The following is a 23443-nucleotide window of genomic DNA, read 5'->3' on the forward strand; positions in this document are numbered from 1 at the left end:
ATAAATGAGAGCCTTTTGTGCCTGGGGGGAAGGGTGTTTCAGAATGGAAAAGGACTCCCCTAACAAACATCATCAATATTGTACTATGCTAGGGGAAATGTAACGGTAACAGGAAAGCAACATTTTCATAAACCAATTATTTTTTTTCATTTTTTGTAGGATATATGTATGTGTGTATGTGTGTGTGTGCGCGCGCGTGTGTGTGCATGTGCGTGTGCGTGTGCGTGTGCGTGTGCGTGTGTGTGTGTGTGTGTGTGTGTGTGTATTAGCCTTACTCCCTTGAGACTGAATGCTTTTCAGATAGACTAGCTGGCCAGCAGGGTGCAGATTCTCATTCATATTCTCTCTATCTCTCTCTCTCTCTCTCTCTCTCTCTCTCTCTCTCTCTCTCTCTCCCCCCCCCTCTCCCTCTCCCTCTCCCTCTCCCTCTCCCTCCCTCCCACCATATACAACATGCCCCGTCTGCAGCACTGCTAGCATTATGGGCTTATGCATGCTAGGGTTCTGAACTTGGATCCTCATGATTGTGTAGCAGAGTTCTTGCCCACTGAGCCGTCTCACAGGTCTGATAAAGCAATGTTTGCTTTTGGGGATCACTGTACTTATACAGTTGGTGATATTTATTTCCAACAGCAGTAAGCTTGGGAGCAATGTAAAGACAAGTTTTTACAAATGTTATATAAAGATTGGAGGAAGGGTTTATTCACTGATGTATGTCAGAGTTCACTCTCATGTTGCATAAAACACATGGCCCAAGGTCTGTGAGATGTCTACATCATGAAATGCCTTGGTGCTTAGTAAAATGTCAGTGAGGAATAGTTTAATTTTATAGCATTAGGGACCAAGGCAATGATTTGAGTGAGCTGAGCTGAGCTGTATTTTAACACATCAAAGTATATTATACTATAGGGAAGCCAAATATGACTTTAAGAGACATTCCCTGCTCCACTCAGACTGGGTTAAATCTTCTTTTTCTGAAGAATATGTAAAAAAAAAAAAAAAAAAAAAAAAAAAAAAAAAAAAAACAGCTATGGTCTCCCAAGGCTACCACTTGCTCTTTAAAATGCACATGTGCAGGTTCGTTCATCCATTTCTAGGTAAATGTCTTCTACTGGGGTGCAGAGTAAATGGAGCCTGGAAATCTCCAGGATGAAAGTGGCTTCTTCATGCCCACAGATGTCTGTTTCCCAGTGGGACAGCTTTATGGTGAACTTCAGCCTCTCTGTCTCTGAGATACTCATCTGCTCAGATCTGAGTCCTGGCATCTGTGTCTGTGCAGGAAGACCTCAAATTCCTCCATGGGAGGGGCATGGTTTTTGCTTCTCGTCATTTCTAGGTTATACTCTCCAGAGGAGTCTGGATACTCAAGATGGATAGGGGCCTTTTCCTTAGAGTTGTCCAAACAATCAGCTGGGCTAAGGGGCAGGAAGCCTGTAATGCCGTGCCTTTCTTGCTACTGTGGGCAGATCAAAGGGAATTCTTTCCTTTTTGTCCAGGACTGGAAAGAGGTCACATGAACCTGCAGGGCAGCTTCAGAACAGGGGAGCTGCCATAACCCACTCATCCAAGATGCGATTAATAATACCACAAGGGGATGGCCACATCGGTGATAATGCCCTGAATCTCTGTCCTCTTTGGTCACCTCCGGTTTTGGAAAGCTGTCCCCAATGTTATAGGCAACAGAAGACAACCCTTCTCATGGCTCTCTGGCTGTGGTATCACAAGCAATGGTCACTGGAAGCTAGTAATGTTGGTCTGCTTCCAGTATAAGCTGAGCATCTCCACCAAGTCTGCTTCCCTTGGATCAGAGCTCTGTTAGTGCCTTTCTTTTGCTTTTGTCTAAGCACAAAGGGAAGGGACAGGAGGAATAAAATGAGATAAGAGAACGCTAGTGAGAAGGCTGTGAAGCCAGGAAGACAGCAGTTGACTTTCCGCCTACAAACTCACTTTGCTGGAAAGGACTCAGTGAGACCCTAATTTGCAAGTCTCATAAAACCTAATAGTGGCCTCTGACATGGGCTTCTCAATATGGAGGTCATCATGACACTCTTCGGTGATACCTGAAAGTGATTACTATCTATCTCATCGCTATAGGAAAAGAGCCAAGGCTTCCTAGGCCCTCCTCTTGACAAGGCATGCAGATTGATGTGTGCCCATCGCCACAAGTAGAGCCTGACTTCCTAGCATCTTCATGGTGTGGCGCCAGTTCCTTTTCTGACACTCTTGTCCTTTCATATCACTTTCTGCTAAGGTCCCTTCATGTCTTAGCCTGACAGAGCTGGTGTGCTGGGTAGCATTCAGGGAGATGGTCCCCAGGACACTCAAAGTAGTCCTGATGCCCATAGCCCACCATGGCAATCTCAGGGATGGCCCACTTGTCCAATAAAAGCACAAATTGGTGAGGCTATTCCAGGGCTTTCCTGGAATCATGTTTCTGAGGCAACCCTTTGGTTTCCTGCACAAACACATGAAGCATGGCTTCACTTCTTTGGCAATGTGACCACAAACTGTAACTGTGTCTTTCCCTTGAAGACCATTTTTAAAGGGAAAAATGGGCTTATTTCCATTGTTGCAATGTATATGTGTATATGTGTGTATGTGCTTATGTGTATATGTAGTATATGTATATATGTGTATATGTAGTATATGTAGTATATGTATATATGTGTATATGTAGTATATGTAGTATATGTATATATGTGTAGATGTAGTATATGTATATATGTGTATGTATACACATATACACACATACACATACACACAAATACACATATGCTCATATGCACATATATACATATACACATATACATATGTATATGCAAGCAGAAAATGTTTATATCAGGCCTCAGAAGTCAGAGTGGGGCACAGTTAACTTCAGTCAGCCAATCTTAGGCTTCAGCTACCTGACACTTGGCTTTTTATTACAGACTTTAAAGACATCAAGGTCAGTCTTCTTTGCAAATGCTAAAGATAGAATTCAATGATAGTGCTGGGTCTTAGCAGGGTACCAGGGGCTGAGTGATGCTGCCTTCCTCTGTCTGGGCCACGTATGGACCCCTGGGGCTATACTGACTGATGCCTTGAGGAACCTGTATATCTGTGGTTGTTGGCATTAATGTTTGCTTGCCGGGTTTTGTGTCCATGCCACCATGTTCACAGGTGGGTAAGCTCTGCTCCTGCAGAGAAGTTGAATGGCCCAGAAGAGTCTGTTCTGCCACACTGGACTCCAGGGCACCTGGACTAAGCAGGGAAGCCTTTCTGTTACAGCTGTATGGAAAACATGAGACATGATACCCGCTGTGCCCTCAGAGCCACTATCTTCCCTCCCTCCTTCACAGTTTATTCAGAGGACAGCAAGATGCATCAACCTTGCCCAAGTGGCCTGCAGGGCCCTAATCCCAACACAAATGGCAGACAGCAGCATTCCTGCAAAGTGTGCACAAGAGAGAAAGAACTTTTTTCTAAGAATCAAGTATGTTTCTTACCACACCATGATAAGCACAGTGATTTCCTGACGACCCTGGGGTTACTGATTCTTCTCTCTGACTTCTCAGCCCAACACATACCATGTCTGTATCCTCAGGGACTCTCGTTCCTAACCCTCCTTCGGGTGAATTTAGTCTGGTTAGAACCTATAGGAATGCCTGCCTAGCCTCCCAAGTTCCCTGATGACATTCTCAGAGTGAGTGCTAAGTATCTCCTCTTCTGAGAATTATTCTCCAGTACTTCCTCCATCCAAGTACTAACCAGGCCTGACCCAGCTTAGCTTCTGAGAGCAGATGAGATTGGGTATGTTCAGGGTGATGTGGCTGTGGACTCCAGGTTGTATTTCTCATGCATCTGTAGGATGGAGGAGTCCATCTGGACTCCCTTTATTGATTTTTGCTGTTGTATGTTTTGACGACTGCAGTCTCCAAATACAAAGTTTAGCAGAGGTACTCTTCTAATAAATAAGTCATATATAACAGAAGATCCAGGATACAGAAGATCCAGGGTAAGAGTCCCGCTTACTTTCATCTAATGATCTTCTTACTGTCCCAAGCAATTTGAAGCATCTCTAAGTAGGACAACCCCAGTTTCTAAATAATCACCTACTTCTTTCTTAGGTCGGCTCAGTGGATCATGTCTATACAGCTATTCTGTTATTCTCTCTCTCTCTCTCTCTCTCTCTCTCTCTCTCTCTCTCTCTCTCTCTCTCTCTTTCTCTCCACAAGAGTTGTATTTCAAACACCCTCATGATAGAAGCAACTGATAGAAACTTACAAACATGAGCTAACATAAGCTGTCTGTCGGGGGAACACAGACTCAAGATGATTTTCTCCTTGGCCTCATTAGAATCACAAATGCAATGTTGACAACACATGAAGGAGCCGGCTTGTTGAACACAAATGTTTCCACTCCTATCAACCTCCAGACTCTTGATAGTCATGCCTGCCGCACGATGAAAGCTAAACAGCCCCAGGGAGATGACTACACGCTCTTTCTAATTATGCGGGGATTGGATAAAAAGGCCTCCTAGGGAATGAGGACTGAGCAGGACAGAGAATGGCTGGGTGGGGGTCTGCAGAAAAACCTCAAGCACACAATAGATTGCCCAATGTGGGATTCCTGAATCGGATGAAAAGGACATGGGTCACTGCAAGTGCAGCGGAATGGGAAGCTGTGCTGTAGGACCCCAGGCAGAGACAGGCTTCACTTTTGTCAGCAAACAGCCCACTAGGAGGTTGTGCACGCATGCCCCTACCGACAGCCTGCCTTACAGGAACTACTCCGATGAGCAGCAGAGCTGTATAGTGTGTGGACAGGCAGAGATTGCAAGGCATTCCAGGCAAACACACCTATATGTCTGCTCTATAATCTCCCAAAGACAGTAAACTCCACTCGTGGACAAATTGCCCTGTGATGGGAAATTGCCTTAGCCCTAACCATAATCCTGAAGTAGAGGGAGCCAACAGTCTACTTGGTTCATATCACACAGACACAGTAGAGGTGACACTAGATAATTTATATTGCTACATGCAAACATGTTTTACAAAGATTTGAACCACATTTTAAAAACCACACTTAACTATCCTCACAAATCTGTGGCTAGGTTTAGATGCTGACATTGGAGACTAGAGAGGTCAAATAACTCGCTCAAGCTCCCGCCACCAGTATAGGTTAGAAGCAACACTTGAGCTTAGATGCTTTATGTAAAGTTTATGGTTTTAACTGATTGTTCTTTGAAGTTTTTTATTTTTAGATTGAATTTTTAATTTTTATTTTATTTTGTTAGTTTTATTTATTTATTCACTTTTTTTTTTTTTTTAGATTTTTATGTTTTTATTTTATGTGTGTGAGTATACTGAACTCTCTTCAGACACACCAGAAGAGGGCATCAGATCCCATGACAGAGGTTGTGAGCCACCATGTGGTTGCTGGGAATTGAACATAGGACCTCTGCAAGAGCAGTCAGTGCTCCTAACTACAGAACCATCTCTCCAGCTCCTTAAAATATTTATTTATTTTCATGTATGAGTGCTTCATCAGCCTGTACACCTGCATGTCAGAAGAGAGCGCCAGATCCCGTTACAGATGGTTGTGAGCCACCATGTGGTTGCTGGGAATTGAACTCAGGACCTCAGGAAGAGCATTCATCATTCTTACCCATTGAGTTACCTCTCCATCCTAGTTTATTTTTATTTGTGCATATCTAAGTGTAGCTACATAAGTCTATGTGTACCATGTGCATGTAGATACCTGAAAATGTCCAGAGAGGGTGATAGATGCCCAGGAGCTGGAGTTACAGACAGTTGTGAGCTGCCTGATATGGGTGCTGAGAACTGGTCTGGGTCTGGGTCATCTGAGGGAATAGTAAGGGCTCTTAACTGCTGAGACATCTTTCCAGGCTTGGTTTTGCTTTGCTGTTGTTGTTTGTTTGTTTGTTTGTTTGTTTGTTTGAAACAAGGTCTCACTATACTCACTATGGGGCTCTTGATGCTCCTGTCTCAGCCTCCCAAGTGTTAGTGTTATATGTGTCTGCTACTGTGCCTGCCTAGGGACATTATTATGAAATTAAATGTCGGGCAGATAAGCTGAGATAACAAGGCCTCCTCACTTTCAAGATACATAATTAGTAGGTTTGAATGTAAATCTTTCTCAAAGCCACTGTCTTTCCTGGGACATTTTCAACAATGTGTTTGAAAGGGTTAATGGGGAGGAAATTTCAGGGGGAAAACACAAGGCATGATTCACTACTGCATGGCAACATGTACACACTGAGATATAGCTGAAAATATATGAAACATAATCTAACACAGAAGTCTATTATCATCATAAAAGTACAAAAGCCAATGAAAATCCACAACAAAACTACATAAAGCCTTCATTTTTATGTGGAACACGAGTAAGCAATCAAACATGAATAGATTGGATTCCAATTTAATATATTCTTGGGGCAGGGACAAAAGTAGCCAATCCAAAGATCTACGTGAGAGACCGTGTCAGTGTGTGGCCTGGCCTGGGCTTCCTAAGCAGCTATGTGTCTTGAGCTCTTTGTCTTTCATTAGTGCCCTGTCCACCAGCATCTGCCTGTGCTTACTGGTGAACCACACGAGCTCACTAATTACCCTTAATCATGCTTATCTGAATCCCATCTTTACCTTAGCAGACATCTTACACACAGGAAAAGTGCTGGAAGGGCATAGTTGGCGAGACAAGAGGCTGGCGAGTCTGTGTTTTCTCTAATCTTGACAGTACATAGAGAATGTGGCCCCAAACGGTGCCTCTAGCTCAGCCTCTTCTGCCACTGAAATTCCCAGTGGCTACTCCCAAGAGTTAGCTTCCTCCTTGAAGAAGTGGGCTGTGTCAAAGAAGCCCCATTTTAATTACATTTACGAGAGAGAGAGAGAGAGAGAGAGAGAGAGAGAGAGAGAGGCGGGGGAGAGAGAGTGTGCACATGTGCTTGGGTATGCAAGCGTGTACCCCCCCCCCCATCAACCAAGCCCCACAGGCAGCACAGGCATCAGGCTCAGTAATATGAACTCAGTAATATGATGCAACTGATATGGATTGCAAGACAGCGCCTCCCCAACTTGTGGGGAACAGTATACTCTTGTTCTTCCTCAACCACATAGCACCTCATTTAGTCCTGAGAAAAATGGGTGCTGAAGCACTGTGGCAAACAGTAGAGTTCTCACTAGCTTTAGGGAGGACTCAACGGGCATTTCATAGCCACTGCTGATCTCCCTTGCATTCATGCTGCTTAGTCCTCCCCCAAGTCCTCTCTGGCATCAGATACCATGAGACTTACTAAAGGAAGTGTAAGGTAAGGACTGACTCTTCGTGTCTCTTAATTCTGAATTTCACCTTAGCCTAAGAGCAAGAGAAAATTTAGGGTGGATCACGAACCCCTGCCTTCTCTCCAGATAGATGATATCAGCCCCAATTCAACACTGGCAGCCCAGAAAGGATCCGGGATACCCATCTCCTGATGTAGCATTTGCACACAATTAAATGTGTAACTTCCCGTCAAAAGGGTGGGTGGATGAGAGGGAAGGCTAACGCAGGAATATCTCTGAACTTGAAGCCCGCCTGAGCCGAGTGAGATGCTGTCTCAAAACACAGCCAACATCACAAAGTCCTCTACCATCCATATGATACATATGTGTGACCACATGGCTGACCATGTGTCAGCCACAGCAGACTGGAGAGCTGGGGGGCAAATGACCAACCTTCTCTGTGTCTCGTTCTCTGTTTGGTCATCTATTTGAAGACAGTGATATTAAGAGTAAAACTGTAGTGTTCATTGCTTTTCTCATCGTTGGGATCAAACCCTGACAGGGAGAAACTCGGGGGACCAAGGAAGAGGAGAAAACTCATCTCCTCAAGAAAGTCTGGAGGCAGGAAGCTGAGGCTACCAGTCACACTGCGTTCACGGTCATGAAGCTAAGGGCACATGGAAGGTAGTCTGGTGCTGGAAGTAAGAGCTATATAACCCCAGTCTGTCCTACTGACTTACTTCCTCCAGACAGTCTATCTTCTAGCAGATCTGTAGCTTTCCAGAACAGCATCACTGGCTTCACATGCATGTGCCCATGAAGACATTCCCACCTGGGAAGTACAATAACCATCATGCACTCATTTAACACATAACCAGGGGATCCACTGAGAATGCTGTAGATGTTACAGGTGGAAGGAAAATGACCTATGAGGCACAGAGACCTGAAAGCTGCCATCTTCTAGTGGCATAATGCAAAAACAGCGTGGAGTAGAGGCTGCGGACTCTCTCCAAAAGCCATGCCTACTCTTTGTCCACAGAACACATTTCCTCTCACTGCTAGATATGGCCCATGGGATTTCTTTCAGGGTGAAGTGTCCTTGCCAGAACTAGCTCAGGCCACATCTTTATTGTCTTCTCCCATCAGGCAACCTGTGGAAGACACTGTGAGAGGGAGAGGGTCCAGGTACTATATGGAAGAAGCCCAGATCATGGATGAGTCTGCTTGGAGTCTGTGACTTAGCCAGTGTGAATTAGAGTGTGACAGAGCAATACATACAATGTTGCTGCTTTAAGCCACTTATATCTGGGGATTATTCTGTATAATAACCAAAATGCATTAAATAAGACTATATGTAGCAATACCTGACCTGTGATGTGCATTAAATAAATGATCAATAGGACTAACATTAAAAAGGGATTTCTGGCTCTTATGCTGTGTGTCACACAGAATAAGTTCAGACAGATCTAGAGACAAAGGAGAAGCCAGCTCTAGCTCCTCTACCAGTTATAGACAGAGAGACAGATAGATACACACAGGGAGACAGACAGGCAGAGATAGAGAGACAGAAAGAGACAGAGACAATGACTGAGAGACAGGGAGACAGAGACTATGGAGGGAGGGAGGGATTGAGAGAGGGGGGAGGGGGATGGGAAGAAAGAAGGGAGGAAGGAAGTTAAAGGCATTGAACTCTTTTACCAATTGGTCTGGACTTTGCACCTAGTATATCTGATCACCCAGAATTCCTAGGTGAAAGGTCTCATTCTCATCCTCGTGCCTTTAAAATGCCAAGTTGCCTCCAGAGCCAGCTAGAACTGCAGCCAGCCTATGTGGAGCCCATGGGCTGCTCCCTACTCTCTTGCAGCTGTCCTTGGGTTTGGCCACCTGCCCCCCGGTAGCAGGTCTCTGACAAGGATGTAGGGACATTTTGCCATGATTTTTTTTTTTTTTTTAACCAAGGTGGACATTAAAACTGGAAGAAGGACTCAAGTGTATCCAGAGGCATCATGGCAGGCAGAGACCCCCTCAGCCCAGAAAGAGAGGTAACCTCTGAGACATGAGAGGAAGTGAGCTCAAGGCCAGACAGAGGAATCTGTGGCCATTTCCCTTGTACATGCAGAGCTCAGCTACTCACAGTGGACAGGTCCTCTCAGTCTTCCAGTAGATAAGATGTATCCCTACTCACTGTTTAAACGGAGACAATCCCTCCCTTACCTTCATAGCTTTCAAATTATAGCCTTCAAAGTTTGGTTGCAGAGAGTTCAGTATATAGAGGATTTAAAAAAAAAAAACCCAAAATGTCCTTTTGTCTAAAATTACCACTCTTACCCAATTAACAGTCCTGCTGGTTGGGTGGTCACTATTCCCTCCCTTACTCCATCTTCAGACAAACCTACACATGTGGGCAGGAATAATTTTAGACTTTTAATTTCTTTTGCTACATAAATAGGATTATACAATACATATTCTCATTACAAATTGCTTTCCTTCACTTAATAATTTATTATAAGGCTCCTTCCAGATGGATATAATTAGTTCTAACTTAGTCTTTTTTAAATAGCTGTCTGAGGCTGCCTGGAAGAAAGAGCTGGTGCATGCTGGATTTCCAAACATCATCAATTTTGAGAGTTAATAATGGTTGTTGATTTATTTTTGGAGGAAGGAAAATGTTAACTACACCGATTCATGTAAGAAAACATGCAACTTTAAATGAGGGAAAGAACATGTCTTTGAAGGTGGGACCATCCTGAAAGCCCAGGGTGACAAGAAGTGTGTTGTTCTGAGGTAGACATAAATAAAGTTAAGTTCCCCCTGGGGAAACTGAGGTCCTGCTAGGTCTTGGTGCAGAAGCTGCTTGCAGTGCTGGCTTCCTTTTGGGGTAATGGCCTGGACCTGCACTGGCATCGGCATCTCTCCGGCGTTACCCTTCGCACGCACAGTTGTCTCGCCACCTCTTGGATCTGGCTGGGAAAGGGGTGGGGAAGGCGCTGCAGGCATTAGCATGCAGGTCACGCAGCCTTACTTTGTTCTCTTGGCTGAGGTCAGATGGAATAAATCAATCAGCCTTCGCATCCAAAGTCCTTCAACGTGTCCTGGAGCCTTCCAGGCCATGTGTGCTCTGGCCCAGCTTTGAGTTGCCTGTGAGAGTCTGCAGGAACAAACAGAACCAAAGAGCTCCCTGGGGCTATAAGCAGCTGCTCCCAGGAACCCATCTACTCCAGGGGTTCTCTGTGTTCCGGGGGCATTAGTGTTTGAGGTGGGAGCAGCCAGCTCAGACTCTTGGGGATCTAAGAATATACACTGGGCAGAAAGATCCTACTTCAGATCTCCGGCTCTGCCAGAACCATGTTCTATGCTTACCATACAGAACTTCATCTCCCTGAATGCTACAAACAGGACACTGGTCTCAGAGAATTTATGATCACCCATTATAGGCAATGCAAAAGTGCATTTTCTATTAGCAAAATAGCCTGACAATAACAGTACATGTCCTTCTTCTCCTGACATTCCCTATCGGTGTCCTGCTATCCCAAATTCAACTGTACTGTCAATATACCCTTTGCAGGCCTCAGAATCTGAGAGCCAGATCCAAGCTGGGTCCTGAATGACACAGTTAAATAGATCCATCTGCAGCAATCCAAGAAAATACTCAAAATCTTTCCAAGACCGGCAAGGTTGGCAAGCGCAGTGTCCTTCAACTTTGTTCTTCTTGCCTTCTGAACAGAGTGACAAGGTTTTGATATCATCAGGCCACAGTGCTTACCCATATTTTTCATTTTATGCATGAGGAGAGAGGATGGTACATATGTCTTTATAGATGTGTGTGTGTGTGGGGGGGGGCAAGAGTTGGCAGGTAATGACAGATGCCCCAGATGCAAAAGGTGTCAAAGGGAAGGGTCAGAGACAGGCTGGATAAAGACAAGCTTCCAGAAATAGCAGGATGTATATGTTACAGTCTGGGAGGAGGGAAGCAGGTTGTCCACAGGAGAAAAGCATTCCCCAAGAGGCTACTCAGAGGAATTGAATACCATATCAAGTCTCATGCACAAGGGATTACCTGCCTTCCTCAGTGACCACAGAGTGGTATGAGAAGCCAGGCTTAGCCCTGGAGCTCTTCCAAGGAGAGCAGCTCAGAAATCCTGGGACCAGTTTCCTGGATCCTTGTAGCCTTCAGCCTTTATGGAGACACTCTGGACTAGATTTAAACGTGGATACAATTTTGTAGAGCACTGGGTACCATTAGCCTTGTATGAGATGAGGCTTTGTTTGGGTAAACTTAATCTAGACCTATCTGATTCCAGAGTTCACACTCATCTACTCAGTTATACTTCTTGGATTTGCTTTATGCAATCTCAATAAAAAGGAACTTTGTCAACTGACCAGTCACAGAGTGCCTGTGGAATATTCTAGAATAGTTTTTAAAAAAAAAAGGTTAACTTAAGGCACTGGAAGCCCACTTCAGTCAATGCCAGGGCATTTGTACATTCAAAGAGCTGGTTCCAATTCCCATTTGGGAAGTTTCCCCGCATTGGTGGACAACCAACTTAGTTGGTATCTAGCTCTTACTTAGCCAGCTTTATTGTTTTATATGTTAAGAGTATTGAGAAAAGGGTCTGAACCTCAGCATTAGGTAGTGTAAAAAGATGAAGAAGTATTTCATGCTGGCCAAGAGGTCCTTTCAATGTGTGTCAGCAGTGGTGTGTGTGTGTGTGTGTTTGTGTGTGTGTGTGTGTGTGTGTGTTTGTGTGTGTGTGTGTGTGTGTGTGTGTAAAACAAGCAAGCAATAGGTGAGATGTATTTGTGGCACTAGGGAGGAGAGATTGTAATGCCTATAGAAGGAAATCATGGCTGTGGATTTCTGGGCACGGGGACCTGTCAACACAGTTAATCTCCAGGGCTGTAGGCTGAATGTACCCAGGATAGCTAAAGAAGTACCCCATGGAAACTGTCAGCCTCCAGCAGGCCAATTTGTTCTCATATTACACTCCCTGAAGGCTCTATTTCGAGACCCCAGGTTAGGAATTCATATCCTGCATCTCCCCTGCCCCACCCCCACCCAGTGAGGGTTGACATGGCACGGTTGATAAGTCAAGAGAATGCAGAAGCCACAGCCGGATTAAGAAGGCTGTTTTATTTTGGTGCCCTGGACTTCAAGCAGATTAAATAATCAAAAAGGCCGGGCCATTGGGGTCATGTCTGAATGCTACAGCTGTTCACCAAGGTCTGACCAACATTCTTTGTGTGATTTGCTGTCTGAATGGAAGAGGCAGAGAAGATCTCCGAGAGGTTGACACTTTGCAGAAAAAGACCGGACGCAATCAAAAGACCCTCTTATGGAGAAGGACCACAGCAGACAGAGACAAGGGGACAGGCTGCTTAAATAAGTGACCTACTGAATTCAGCGACTGTTTTCTGCACTGGAGAAAAGCCCATGCTGGATTCAGGGAAAGAGAATGGGAAGCTGGGCTCCAAGTCTGCCGTAGCCTGGGTGTGTTGATCTGTGAGTACACACGCCAGGATATATGTTGGATGAGGGCTTGTGCCGCAGAGTCTGGGCCATGAAAGGTGAGCAGGAACAAATTTCATTGCCCCACCCCAGAAGTCCCCCACTGAGAGAAGGGAGAGACCCCCTCCAAGAAGTGTCTGTGAGAAATCAATTTTCAACCTGTCTTTCTTAAAACATTAGACAGATGTAAAAAACAAAAATCTCTCTCAGTGGAAAGATGGATGTGTCACCATGCTGAGCGAGGGGGAATGGGGGCTGAAGACAAATGTGTATAGTTGTGGTGTGGACATGTAGTGGGCTTGTCACGGGCCATTTCATAGACAACACGGTGCCTTGAGTTGGAGTTCATATATTACTTCCTTTGGGGAAGTGGGAGTCAAAATGGTCCCCATTTCAGGAATATATGCCTTTTATTAAGAGATAAATGGACTGGGTAGGTCCTCTGTTGTTTAAGGATTGATTCCCTGCAACTAATTACTCCTTATGGCTCAGGTCACAGCGAGAGTGTCAGGTGATTTCTAGTGGACAGGCATTTATCTGAACTTTGAAAGAAGTTATACATCTGAAAAATTACAGAAAAGCAAGGGCTGGAGACTTCTGTTTGAGAAGTAGAAGAGGACTTTGATGCTCTATGTTTCTTGAACTAAATCAAAGCAGGCAGCTTTCCCTTGGAAAGCTCCTCATTTTCCAGCCTGAAGCCAAGAGCAGAGTCCAAAGCAGGGAGATCTGGGTGTAGTACACTCAACAGTCATTCTGTGTTTCCCCCCAGGTGAGGCGCAAACCAGAACAACAAATAAATAACTGTCTCCTGAAAGCCTCCATGTTGATAAGCATTTTGTTTTGAATAGCATTCCGTGGCCCTGTCAATGCCTCTACAGTTCAACAAAATACGCTTGACATGTTTGTCATACTTAAAAATTCAAATCCCAAGAGAGAAAAAGGGAGGGAAAATGTAACTTGGATAAATGATCACACAGCCTTTAAGGAAAATATCAATCCTCGAGTCATACAATGAGAGCCCCTCTGTATTTTGGGGAACAGTCACCCACATTCGTATATAGTTGCACCATTTGTGATAAGTGAGAAGAGAATCCTAGAAGCCCAAATGCTTCTCAATGAGGGATGGGTGGACACTGAGTTTGACACGGTCCGACACATGGAATATGCCTTATTAGTTAAAAGAAATGAAGATGCTTTCTATGTACTCATGTCGATACCTAGTTTTGACTAAACAGAACACTACAGAATAGGATAAATGTACAATTATATTTATGTGGACTAAACAAACAAACAAACAGTACAGCATTGGGCAAATCCATCCCTGATTGCTGTACCATATCTCTCTTGAATATCTGGCAGAGTAATACAGCAGATAAGAATTCTCACAGATTCTGTAGCCTGTCTGGGACCAACTCATACTCAATTGTTTACTGTTTCTGTGATCCTGGGGAGTGACTTAGCCTCTCTATGCCTGTTTTTTGTTTGTTTTGTTTTGTTTTGTTTTGTTTTTGCCTTCAAAATGTCAAAGGCAAACAACCATGTTGACAAGGTCAACCATGTTGACAAGGGTGGATTCATATCTATAAATCAGTAGGATTGATCCCTTCCATGCACTGTATGACATCTGGTCCTTTGCTATTGTCCTTATTATCTGCTGCATTTTACAAAGCTTGGCATAACGCCATCCTATCTCAGTGAACATCTCTAGCGATTACAGAAATAAAAATCAGAAGGAATACCTAAGAGGCTTGTCCCAACCCATGCCCAAGATAAGCTCCCAATACTTCCAACTCTGGAAATGTTGGATCGAGCAGAAAAGGAAGGAAATTTGGGGACATGATGGCACCTTTACAATCTGAGCATTCAGCTCAGTGGTAGGACATTTGATGGGCAGGCATAAGACCCCAGGTTTTGTCTTCAACTCCAGGAAGAAAAATTCTTAGATAACTCCAAAGATCTCAAAAGAATATTCAGGTCATATGCCATACCTCCCTATTTCAACTCAAGCTGGAAATGTCATAAACATTTCAACTCTGCTATCATTTATTCAGGTCATATGCCATACCTCCCTATCCCTATTTCAACTCAAGCTGGAAATGTCATAAACATTTCAACTCTGCTATCATTTATTGAATAGTATTAAGAAGGCCAGGACTCAGTTGGTAGTACTAGCCCTGCACAAATCTCTGAGTGTGGTCCCCAGTACCACAAAATTGAGAATGGCACTACAGATCTCTAATCCTGGCACAGTGGCTGTTGTTCTGAGCATGTCTGAAGATAGAAACCAGGTTTCTGTGGGGCTTCTATAGAGCGAGTCTATAAAGGGGCTTCTGGGAGGAAAACCAGAGGTGATAAGAAGAAGGTTGTGTGCCCCACTACAGCATTTCAATTCTCAGTAAGAATCAAGAAGATAATGGAAATTTGATAATCTGTGAGTGTCTGGAATAAATTTCAGAAATAAGGATATGTCTTATACTGTTTCTGATGCTTTTTGGTAAATTTTTAAAACCATTATAGAAAAAAAAAAAAAAGACTATCATCACAGATTGGGTTATGCCTGCAAAGCTAGACAGCTGTTTGTAGGGCATTCCCTGGTCAATATGGTCACCTGAAGCCACATCTGAAGTGTAAATGAATTAAGACCAAGTCAGAATTAAAAGTCAGTTCTTGGGTTGCAGCAATCACATTTTGGGAGCTCAAAAACCACAGGTGTCTGGTGACATCCAGGTTGGAGGACAGGCACAGAATATTTCTACTACCATACAAAGCTCAACTGTTCTACCATCCTCTGGAGTCATCCTTTTAGAAATATGGGCATAAGCTCCTTTGTTACTTTTCTACCTGCCACAGTCCACACACTTGGCTCTGACCTCCAAAGGACACATGCCACAGAATGACTTCCCCTCACTGTTGCATGTGATAGCAATTTTATACAGTCTGATGACCGGGTCACAGTAGAAGTCCCTCCTCCAAGGCTGCTGATGACAGCTAGCACAGAGCTAGCCTCAGTGACCAACCTGAGAGTGCTCAGTCCTATTCTGCAAAGCGTTAGGACCTCCTTTCTAGCTGTGTGGAAGGCACTGCTGGCTCAGGACCACACTGCCTGGCAATTCCTTGACTGATGGTGACCACCTTTCATATATTGGCCTCCATCCCAACCTCTTCTCTTTGGTTTAGGTATTCTACTGCTGGTTTCCAGTGTGGGTATCCTGTTTCCAGGTGTGGGCAGCTGCCCCAAGAAATGTTTGTGTCACCCATCATCAAACTCTGTGGACTGCAGTGGCCAGGGCCTATCAAAGATCCCCCCTGACTTACCCCCATGGACAGTAACGCTGCTCTTACAAGACAACCAGATCCACTGGATTCCTGCACTTGCATTTCGGTCTGTATCACTGCTCACCACCTTAAATCTATCTAACAACTCTCTTTCAAATCTGGCTGCAGAGGCTTTCTATGGACTTCCGAACTTGCGGGTTTTAAATGTAACCCAGAATTCCCTGCTTTTCATAGAAAGCAGCTTTGCCCATGCCCTGCCTGGGCTCAGGGAGCTGGATCTATCATCCAACAGCCTCAGTGTCCTTCCCACATCACTGGGCAAGCCTTGGGAGAACCTGACTGTTTTTGCTGTGCAGCAGAACCATCTTCTACATCTGGATCGTGAACTTCTAGAGGCCATGCCCAGGGTGAGGCTGGTACTTCTTAAGGACAACCCTTGGAAATGTGACTGTCACTTACTTGGTCTGAAACTCTGGCTGGAGAGATTCACCTTTGAAGGTTAGTAGTGTGTCTTTCTGTGTATCTCCAGCCTCAGCATCTAAAGAGGGTAGAGGACAGTGGGGTGGAAGACAGTGCAAAGGGAAGCTGTAGGCTTTTGTATATCTTCACATGGAAGCATGTCAACTTCAGGAGAGGAGTAAGTGTCTACTGGAGTGTGGAGGACATTTTCATTTGAGTGTTTACGCTCATCACAGTGTGAATGCAGACAGCATGGACTTCTCTCTGGGAATCACATACCAAGCATCCCCTGCTTTCATTTCCAAGTGTGATCTGGTTAGTGATGTGGCTCTCTCTTCGTAAGCTAGCTTCCCCCTTTCTCACTCTTCCCAACGATGGCTATAAATCTTATGGAATACTGAAATTGAGTCCAGAAAGCTCCATCTTCCTTAATTGGAAGCTCAAATCTAAGCAATAGAACCCAGAATATTAGAGCGAGTAAACTTTGGAAATCACCCAGGGGTTAATACAGTATAGAATAGGGGCAAAACGGTGCATTTTTTTTCCTGCTCATTATGCACCAAGTGGATATTTTACACAATAGAGCAAAGTGGAGCAGTTCGAAAAAGGCTATATTGCACACCTTTGCCATCAGAGAGAAAGCTTGGCAACCTTGGTTGTCAATGGGGAACAGAAGTGCAGAGAAGTTCAACGACTAGCCTAAGATTGCACAGGAAGAACAAGAGCGTAGAAAACATGACTGTTAGACCTTGGCTTTGGGCTCTTTCCTGAACCCTACATTGCTTTTCTGAGCACCAATCACTCATTCTTGTCCTTGAACATCCTTGATGATCTAAGCACTACCCTAGATCCAGAGAAAAGGGCAGTGAATAGGAAAGACATTATGAAGGTTTCATTGGAAGGGTAAAAAGATACTATATAAAACAGTAACTAAAGGTATGCATTCAGATGGCAATGGTAAGACAGTGAGGGGAGTAAGCGATGTTAAACGGGAATGTGCTCTAGCTTAGATAGGATGGGAAAGAAAAGCCTCTCAAGACAATGGCATATGTAAGGACCAGAACAATGAAAAGAAGGAACAGAAGATAAGTGTGGGAATGGGGGCCCAGAAGGCCTGCAGGGCCTGGTGAAGAAGCTAGCCTGGCCTAGCGAGAGCCAGAGGAGTGAGTCAGTGGGTGGAGATAACACACAGCACATCTTGTTTCCCCTTCCAGGCCCTGAACATGTGCAGAGCAGGTGCCCTGTCTGGATTGTATTCTAGGGGAGGTGGGAAGTTCTGAGGAATTCTTGTCTAGAGAACAGAGTGATCTGACCACTGTGTAAAATGCCAGGCCACTGACTCTGAGAGGGCAGAGCAGAGGCCACTGAAGAAGAGCCAGCAGGATGAAGGGAGAGGTGATCTCAGCAGAGATGACAGTGGCCTAGACCAACAAGTGACTGGCATTTGGGACAGTGCCATGGTGGAAATGTCTGTGGGTTGGAGAGGGTGACAGACTGAGAACAAAAGCATAATTATGGAGGTTTCTTTGTATTTCTTTCTGCCTGGTAACTGTATAAATGGGGGTGCTTTTAGCAGATAGGGAATGGGGACAGTGGGAGAATATGCAAAGGTGATCAGTGGAAGGTTCAGGAAGGGGACATGTTTGGAGTACTTGTCACACTTCGGGGGGGGGGGTTGTTGGTGATTATATGCTTGAGCCTAGGGATCCTGAGGGTTTCAGTTGAATTAGGGGAAAAAACAGTGCATGGCCTACACATGATAGAAGCTCAAAATTTACCACATCACAATTGGTAAGTTGTATCACATCACAATTTGGAAGTTTCTCAATAGTCTAGAGCAATGGATGCATCACCAGCTAGCCAACGTTGAAGTTAGCTCTCAAAGGCAACTATATAACTCAGTAACAACTTTCTGATAGGTCAAAACCAAAACCAAGCATGTCTGAAGGTGAGGTGGCTTGAGCCATTGCTTTCTGGATTAAATCATAGGCATGAAACAGACCATCCCAGAGAGAGAGTTTTCATCAAAGAACATGGTCCAATGTAAAATCAACATGCAGTTTTCAGACCTAAGGCATCCCCAAAGTAATGCAGACAAGGATGGTATTCTCCTATTCAGCCACAAACTTTTGTGAAGGAATGCCTTTGTCTAGCCCACAGTGCTACCGAGCAAAAGCTGATAGTATTATGGCTGATTTGGGTCCCTTGTGCCACCAGTGCAGCTTAACTTTCCTTTATAGCAATGCTTCTAAAGTACAGATAATGGCCTTTTTCAGAGGAAAGCAAATTCAGTTCAGGATACCATGATCTGGTGTCCCAGCATCAAGAAAGGAAAAAATACTAACTAGATACAAGACACAGGAGACAGTTTGCTTATGCACACACTAAGCCTAAAATTAATGCCTAAGACTGAGCTAAGGAAATAGATGCTAGTCTGAACATTCATAAACAACTGCAAACACTGAAGGTATCAGTCAAAGCAGGGTAATTAACGTTATAGACCACCTGATTTCAGTCATCTGTACTGAAATCTATCGCTTACCCATGCTTGAGTCCCAGGGAACCGGGAATAAGACCTGCATCCCAGGTCTGCATTTCACACAACCATTTGGGGACATAACCCTACTCTGGATGGTAATGTTATTAACTTCATCACATGACATTTAAGGTCACCAACCAACATAGCACACAGAGGGACATCATGGGGATTTTGTATTCTGGAAGTGGGCAAAACTCAGTCATCATGGCTTCAAATGAAACCCAAAGAATTGGAAAACTTAGGATCCTGTGGGTCTTTGGGGAAAATGATTGGCTTTGGTCAATGTAAAATAGTCTCCCCTTTACCCTTTACAGCTGTGCCACAGGATGGTAAGTGGGCATCCTTTATTCACATATGAACCTATACTTTGATGTTCACGGTTAATAGTGAAATAGGTACTCTGAGTGAGGTATGGCAGTACCACACTGAACACTTGACATGATTTCTCCATATAAGTCCTTAGAACAATCTTGAAAAGTGAATTTCATTATTATTGCTCTCCTGGTTTCCAGGAATGCAAGCAGTGACTTAGAGTTAGCAAGGAACTTTTCAGAACTGTACGGCTAAGTTATATAGAGACCTAAGATTTGAACCCACAGAGGTGAAGTACTATTGATGTCAAGTGGGGATAGTTGGAGGTTGAGAACTGGGACTTCTTTCTTTTTAAAGTCAAAAGGGAGAAGAACCCTCATGCTGCAACCAGCAGGCTTGTCTCTGGGGTCATGGTCCCTGAGAAGGCAGTGGAAGTGGAAGGAGGAACCTGGCTAAGGTCACAGCTGCTCAGGAGGCTACTGAGACAGCCAGGCTAGACCCTGCCTTCCTGCTGTGTCCCGGCATCACTCTAGGCCTATCCTTTGCTCCAAGTCTCAAGGCTATGGATCTTAGCATAATACTAGAGAGGAAAGTGCATACAGAACAAGAGTGAGCCTGGAGTGACTACATAGTACACCATAGCTGAGGTGAACATCAGTCAGTAAAGCGGCCTAGCATAGCAGTCTGTGTTCTCCTATGGAAGCCTCACTGTGCTTTGGTTGGAATGCTTTTGCTCCCTTGGAGTATCTGTCTCTCTAGCCTTCTGCCTTGACATAAAGGCCCTAGTAAGAGCCACCACAGCCAGGTGGAAGGAAGATACGTGACCACAGAGGCAGAGCCCCTCATTTCAGCCCAGATGGGTGGGGCGCTTGGCTCAGCAGGAGCAACCACCTGGGCCCTCTAGCTTCATGAACACTAGTGGCTTGGGAAACTCCCCCTTTGATCTGACTGCTTTAAAGCTGGCATTCATGCCTGGCTTCTTCCTGAAGAAGCCAGGGGGGACCCGAGGGACTCTAGTCGTGTATCATTCAGTTTTAAGCAATGGCAACAGAAAAGGTGTGTATTGGGTTTTGTCTCTGTCACCAACCCTGGTGTTTCTGGGTCATGTGATAGCTCTTGTCTTATGGGGTGGCCCTGTCTATTTATAGAACACTTACAACTTGCCTTAAGATGATTAGATAGGAAGCATGGGCATATATCTCCCAAGCCCTAAATTACTATGTAGTAGCATGAGACCATAACACTGGAGTGACAACCTCCATATGTGCTTTTCTGACATTAACTTAAAACAATTCCCTATGATGTCTACTGATAATCTGTAATCTGTATTTGCTAAGGGAGCATGCTACACACAGCCCTCTCCATGCTGAGGGTTTTAAGGAAGCCTGAGAGAAATTGGCCATAGGACCCATGGGTCCTGCCAGTCAAGTAGGCTTTTCTGGCACTGCCCTAGTCCCAGGACAAAACAGAGAAAAAGGAGTAGAGTGGAGGAAGTATAGTGGGGACTGAGTTTGGCTGTTGACTTATCCACTCATGCCCTGTATGGATTTTAAAAAGAATTCCCTACAAGAAAGAGGGTAAGAACTTTGAACTGCCAAATCAGATACAACTTGGATGTTCTGATGGCAGAAAACTTTAAGAAGTTTGTTCCCATATAGTCAAAAAATGTGCTAGTGTTTGCACAGGCTAGGTTGAACAGGTGCAGTCCAGTATTCCATGAGAGGATAACTGACTACAAAAGATACCCCAAGGAATCAGTTACCTTCTAGAGACCTAAACCCACATTTAATAACTTCGTGGAACATTTGGAACTCAAAGTAGTAAATGTCCTGAGATACCAGAGAATGAGTTACTTAAACACCAAGAGCAACATGTGGCATTGTCAAATGCTCAGGTACATAAAACTCAGAAATCGACATTCTGCCTCTCTAAAGAGTGTTGACAGAGACATAGGGTCTTTGGAATTTGTTGCAGGAAATATTAAAAAATCAATATAGAGATTTTGTCTGAATTGTGTGGGGATTTTTGCCTGTGATTCTGAACTAGAATAGGGAAAATTAGTCACCTGTTGTGGGAAATACTAAAAACAAATAACCACTCTTTGCTCTCTCTGCTCTCCCACATACTCTCACCTCTCTGCGCCTTGGGCTCTCTTCCCCCCTCTCTCCACATGGTCATGGCCGGCCTCCACTCCACTCCACTTCTCTACTCTACTCTTCCCTCTCTCTCTTTCTCTCTCTCTCTCTCTCTGCCTTTCTCTACCACTAACTCTAATCCCCTGCTCTAAATAAACTCTATTCTATACCAAAAACAAACAAACAAACAAACAAACAAACAAACAGAAACCCAGCAAGTTCCTGTGCTTCACCCAGCTACTTTGCCCTGGTGGTCTTGTCTCATGGTGACTCTCTGACTCAGAGCTCCCAAGATGTCTCCACCAACTTGCTAGGTTCCCACTGGCAGGTTGATACCATGCAACCTCATGCTTCAAATCCCCCATGACAATCAGGCAAACCCACTCTTTGGCACCATACTTTTCTCTCTTGAACCCAGACGAGTTGCTGAGTGAAGGAAAACACAATACAAACTTAGTTTAGAAACAACAGTAACTCAATCACTAGGTGTAACAACTAAAATCCTAATCTCATAAGTCTTATTAAGCCTAAATCCTCTGGTGGTGAATCCTGAAGGATCCACCATTGAAACTTCTTGTCCTCGTGCTATCCCAGTCCAAACAGTGCCCTCTGTGTCTCCTCTTCCTCTCTTCCCTTATCCAACCCAGAAGTCCCTCCTACTTATCTAGTGATTGGCTCCTTTATTCATTAGGGCATGGTTTACAAGAAGTCACCTGAGTATGTGACATAGCCCCTCCCAGGGACAGCAGGATTAACATCAGCATACAAATAGTACCATGCCTGATCCATGACAGGAATCAACATACAAATGACAACAATGAATATGTGTTCTATCCGTTCTTTGATTTTTAGTGGGAATCCAGGAGGAAAGGATTCTTTTGTGATGGGCAGTGGGTGAGGGGAAGGCTGGAGATCACAGTTTCCTTAGATTGGCTCCTCAATTTCTCCATCAGTATGTGCCCAGTGGTCCCCTCAGCCTTTATATAATATTAAGGTAACTTGGTTTCTAACAAATTCTTAGCCATAAATAACTGTCTATTGAGTCTGTGGCAGGCTGAGGACTTTGGAATACTGTTGAATCAAAGCTTATCATCATCATCATCATCATCATCATCTCTTTGCTTTCTTTCTTGAAGGGGGAGAAACAGACAGTGCCATCTGCAGGCTGCCTGAAACCTGGAAGGGAAAGGATCTCCTCTCCATTCCTCATGAACTATACCAACCCTGCCCCCTCCCTTCTCAGGATTTGGCACCCTCACTAGCCCAGCAGCCTGGTTCTGCCCCGCAAGATGCCCAGAAGTCTCCTGAGAATAGCTTAGGACAGCCAGATTCCTTGGAGTGTGAGACCAAACCCAAACCAAAGCCAACCAACCTGCGCCACGCTGTGGCCACTGTGGTCATCACCGGGGTGGTATGTGGGATCGTATGTCTCATGATGTTGGCGGCTGCTATCTACGGATGTACCTACGCAGCTATCACAGCCCAGTACCAAGGGAGACCCTTGGCACCAACCAGGAAGTCTGAGAAGATGGGAAGTAAGGAACTGATGGACAGTTCGCCAGCCTGAGAGACTTCATGTCCAAGGCCCCCTCGACCACTGAGGGCCCGAAGAAATATCTGAATATGCCTGATGTGTTCACTGCTCCAGTCCCATGTTTTATCTTCCAAAATAACTAAGAAAAAATGCATACAAAAATACAAAAAAAGTATTCAATGGGAAGAAATTTATGTGGAACCTTTTAAATACCATATATAAAATAGAGACACTCATATCTTGCAACTGAGAAGGTACAACAAGAAGTCTATGTGTAGAAACAAAACGAAGAGGGCAGCCATCTCTTTTAGGTACTTGTCTCTGGACTAAGCTGGATTCTGCAGAGCAACAAGAATTCTGGCATGTGTGCCAATAGGCATTTTTAGGAGTTCTAGGGGCCACCAGTTGGAGTGCCTGAGAATA

General features: G+C 44.5%; 2 protein-coding genes across 2 annotated transcripts in view; one reads left to right on the plus strand and one right to left on the minus strand.

The window, feature by feature from the left end:
• The window catches only part of Cacna2d3 (calcium voltage-gated channel auxiliary subunit alpha2delta 3), an 827632-nt gene that overhangs the window by 101462 nt on the left and 702727 nt on the right, over positions 1-23443 (minus strand). The gene's annotated exons all lie outside the window — the stretch shown is intronic.
• Lrtm1 (leucine rich repeats and transmembrane domains 1) lies at positions 12782-23053 on the plus strand. Its single transcript, XM_052190626.1, has 3 exons — positions 12782-12824; positions 15943-16539; positions 22623-23053. Exons 1-3 carry the CDS (start codon positions 12782-12784, stop codon positions 23051-23053), a joined length of 1071 nt encoding a protein of 356 aa, XP_052046586.1.

The sequence above is a fragment of the Apodemus sylvaticus genome, chromosome 8 (assembly GCF_947179515.1).
Source record: "Apodemus sylvaticus chromosome 8, mApoSyl1.1, whole genome shotgun sequence".
Taxonomy (NCBI): Eukaryota; Metazoa; Chordata; class Mammalia; order Rodentia; family Muridae; genus Apodemus; species Apodemus sylvaticus.

Coding starts and splice junctions, on each gene's coding strand:
- Lrtm1 (XM_052190626.1), top strand. CDS start 12,782: ATGTTGGATGAGGGCTTGTGCCGCAGAGTCTGGGCCATGAAAG. Junction 12,825..15,942: donor CAGAGTCTGGGCCATGAAAG/GTGAGCAGGAAC, acceptor TCTTTGGTTTAG/GTATTCTACTGCTGGTTTCC. Junction 16,540..22,622: donor GGAGAGATTCACCTTTGAAG/GTTAGTAGTGTG, acceptor TCTTTCTTGAAG/GGGGAGAAACAGACAGTGCC.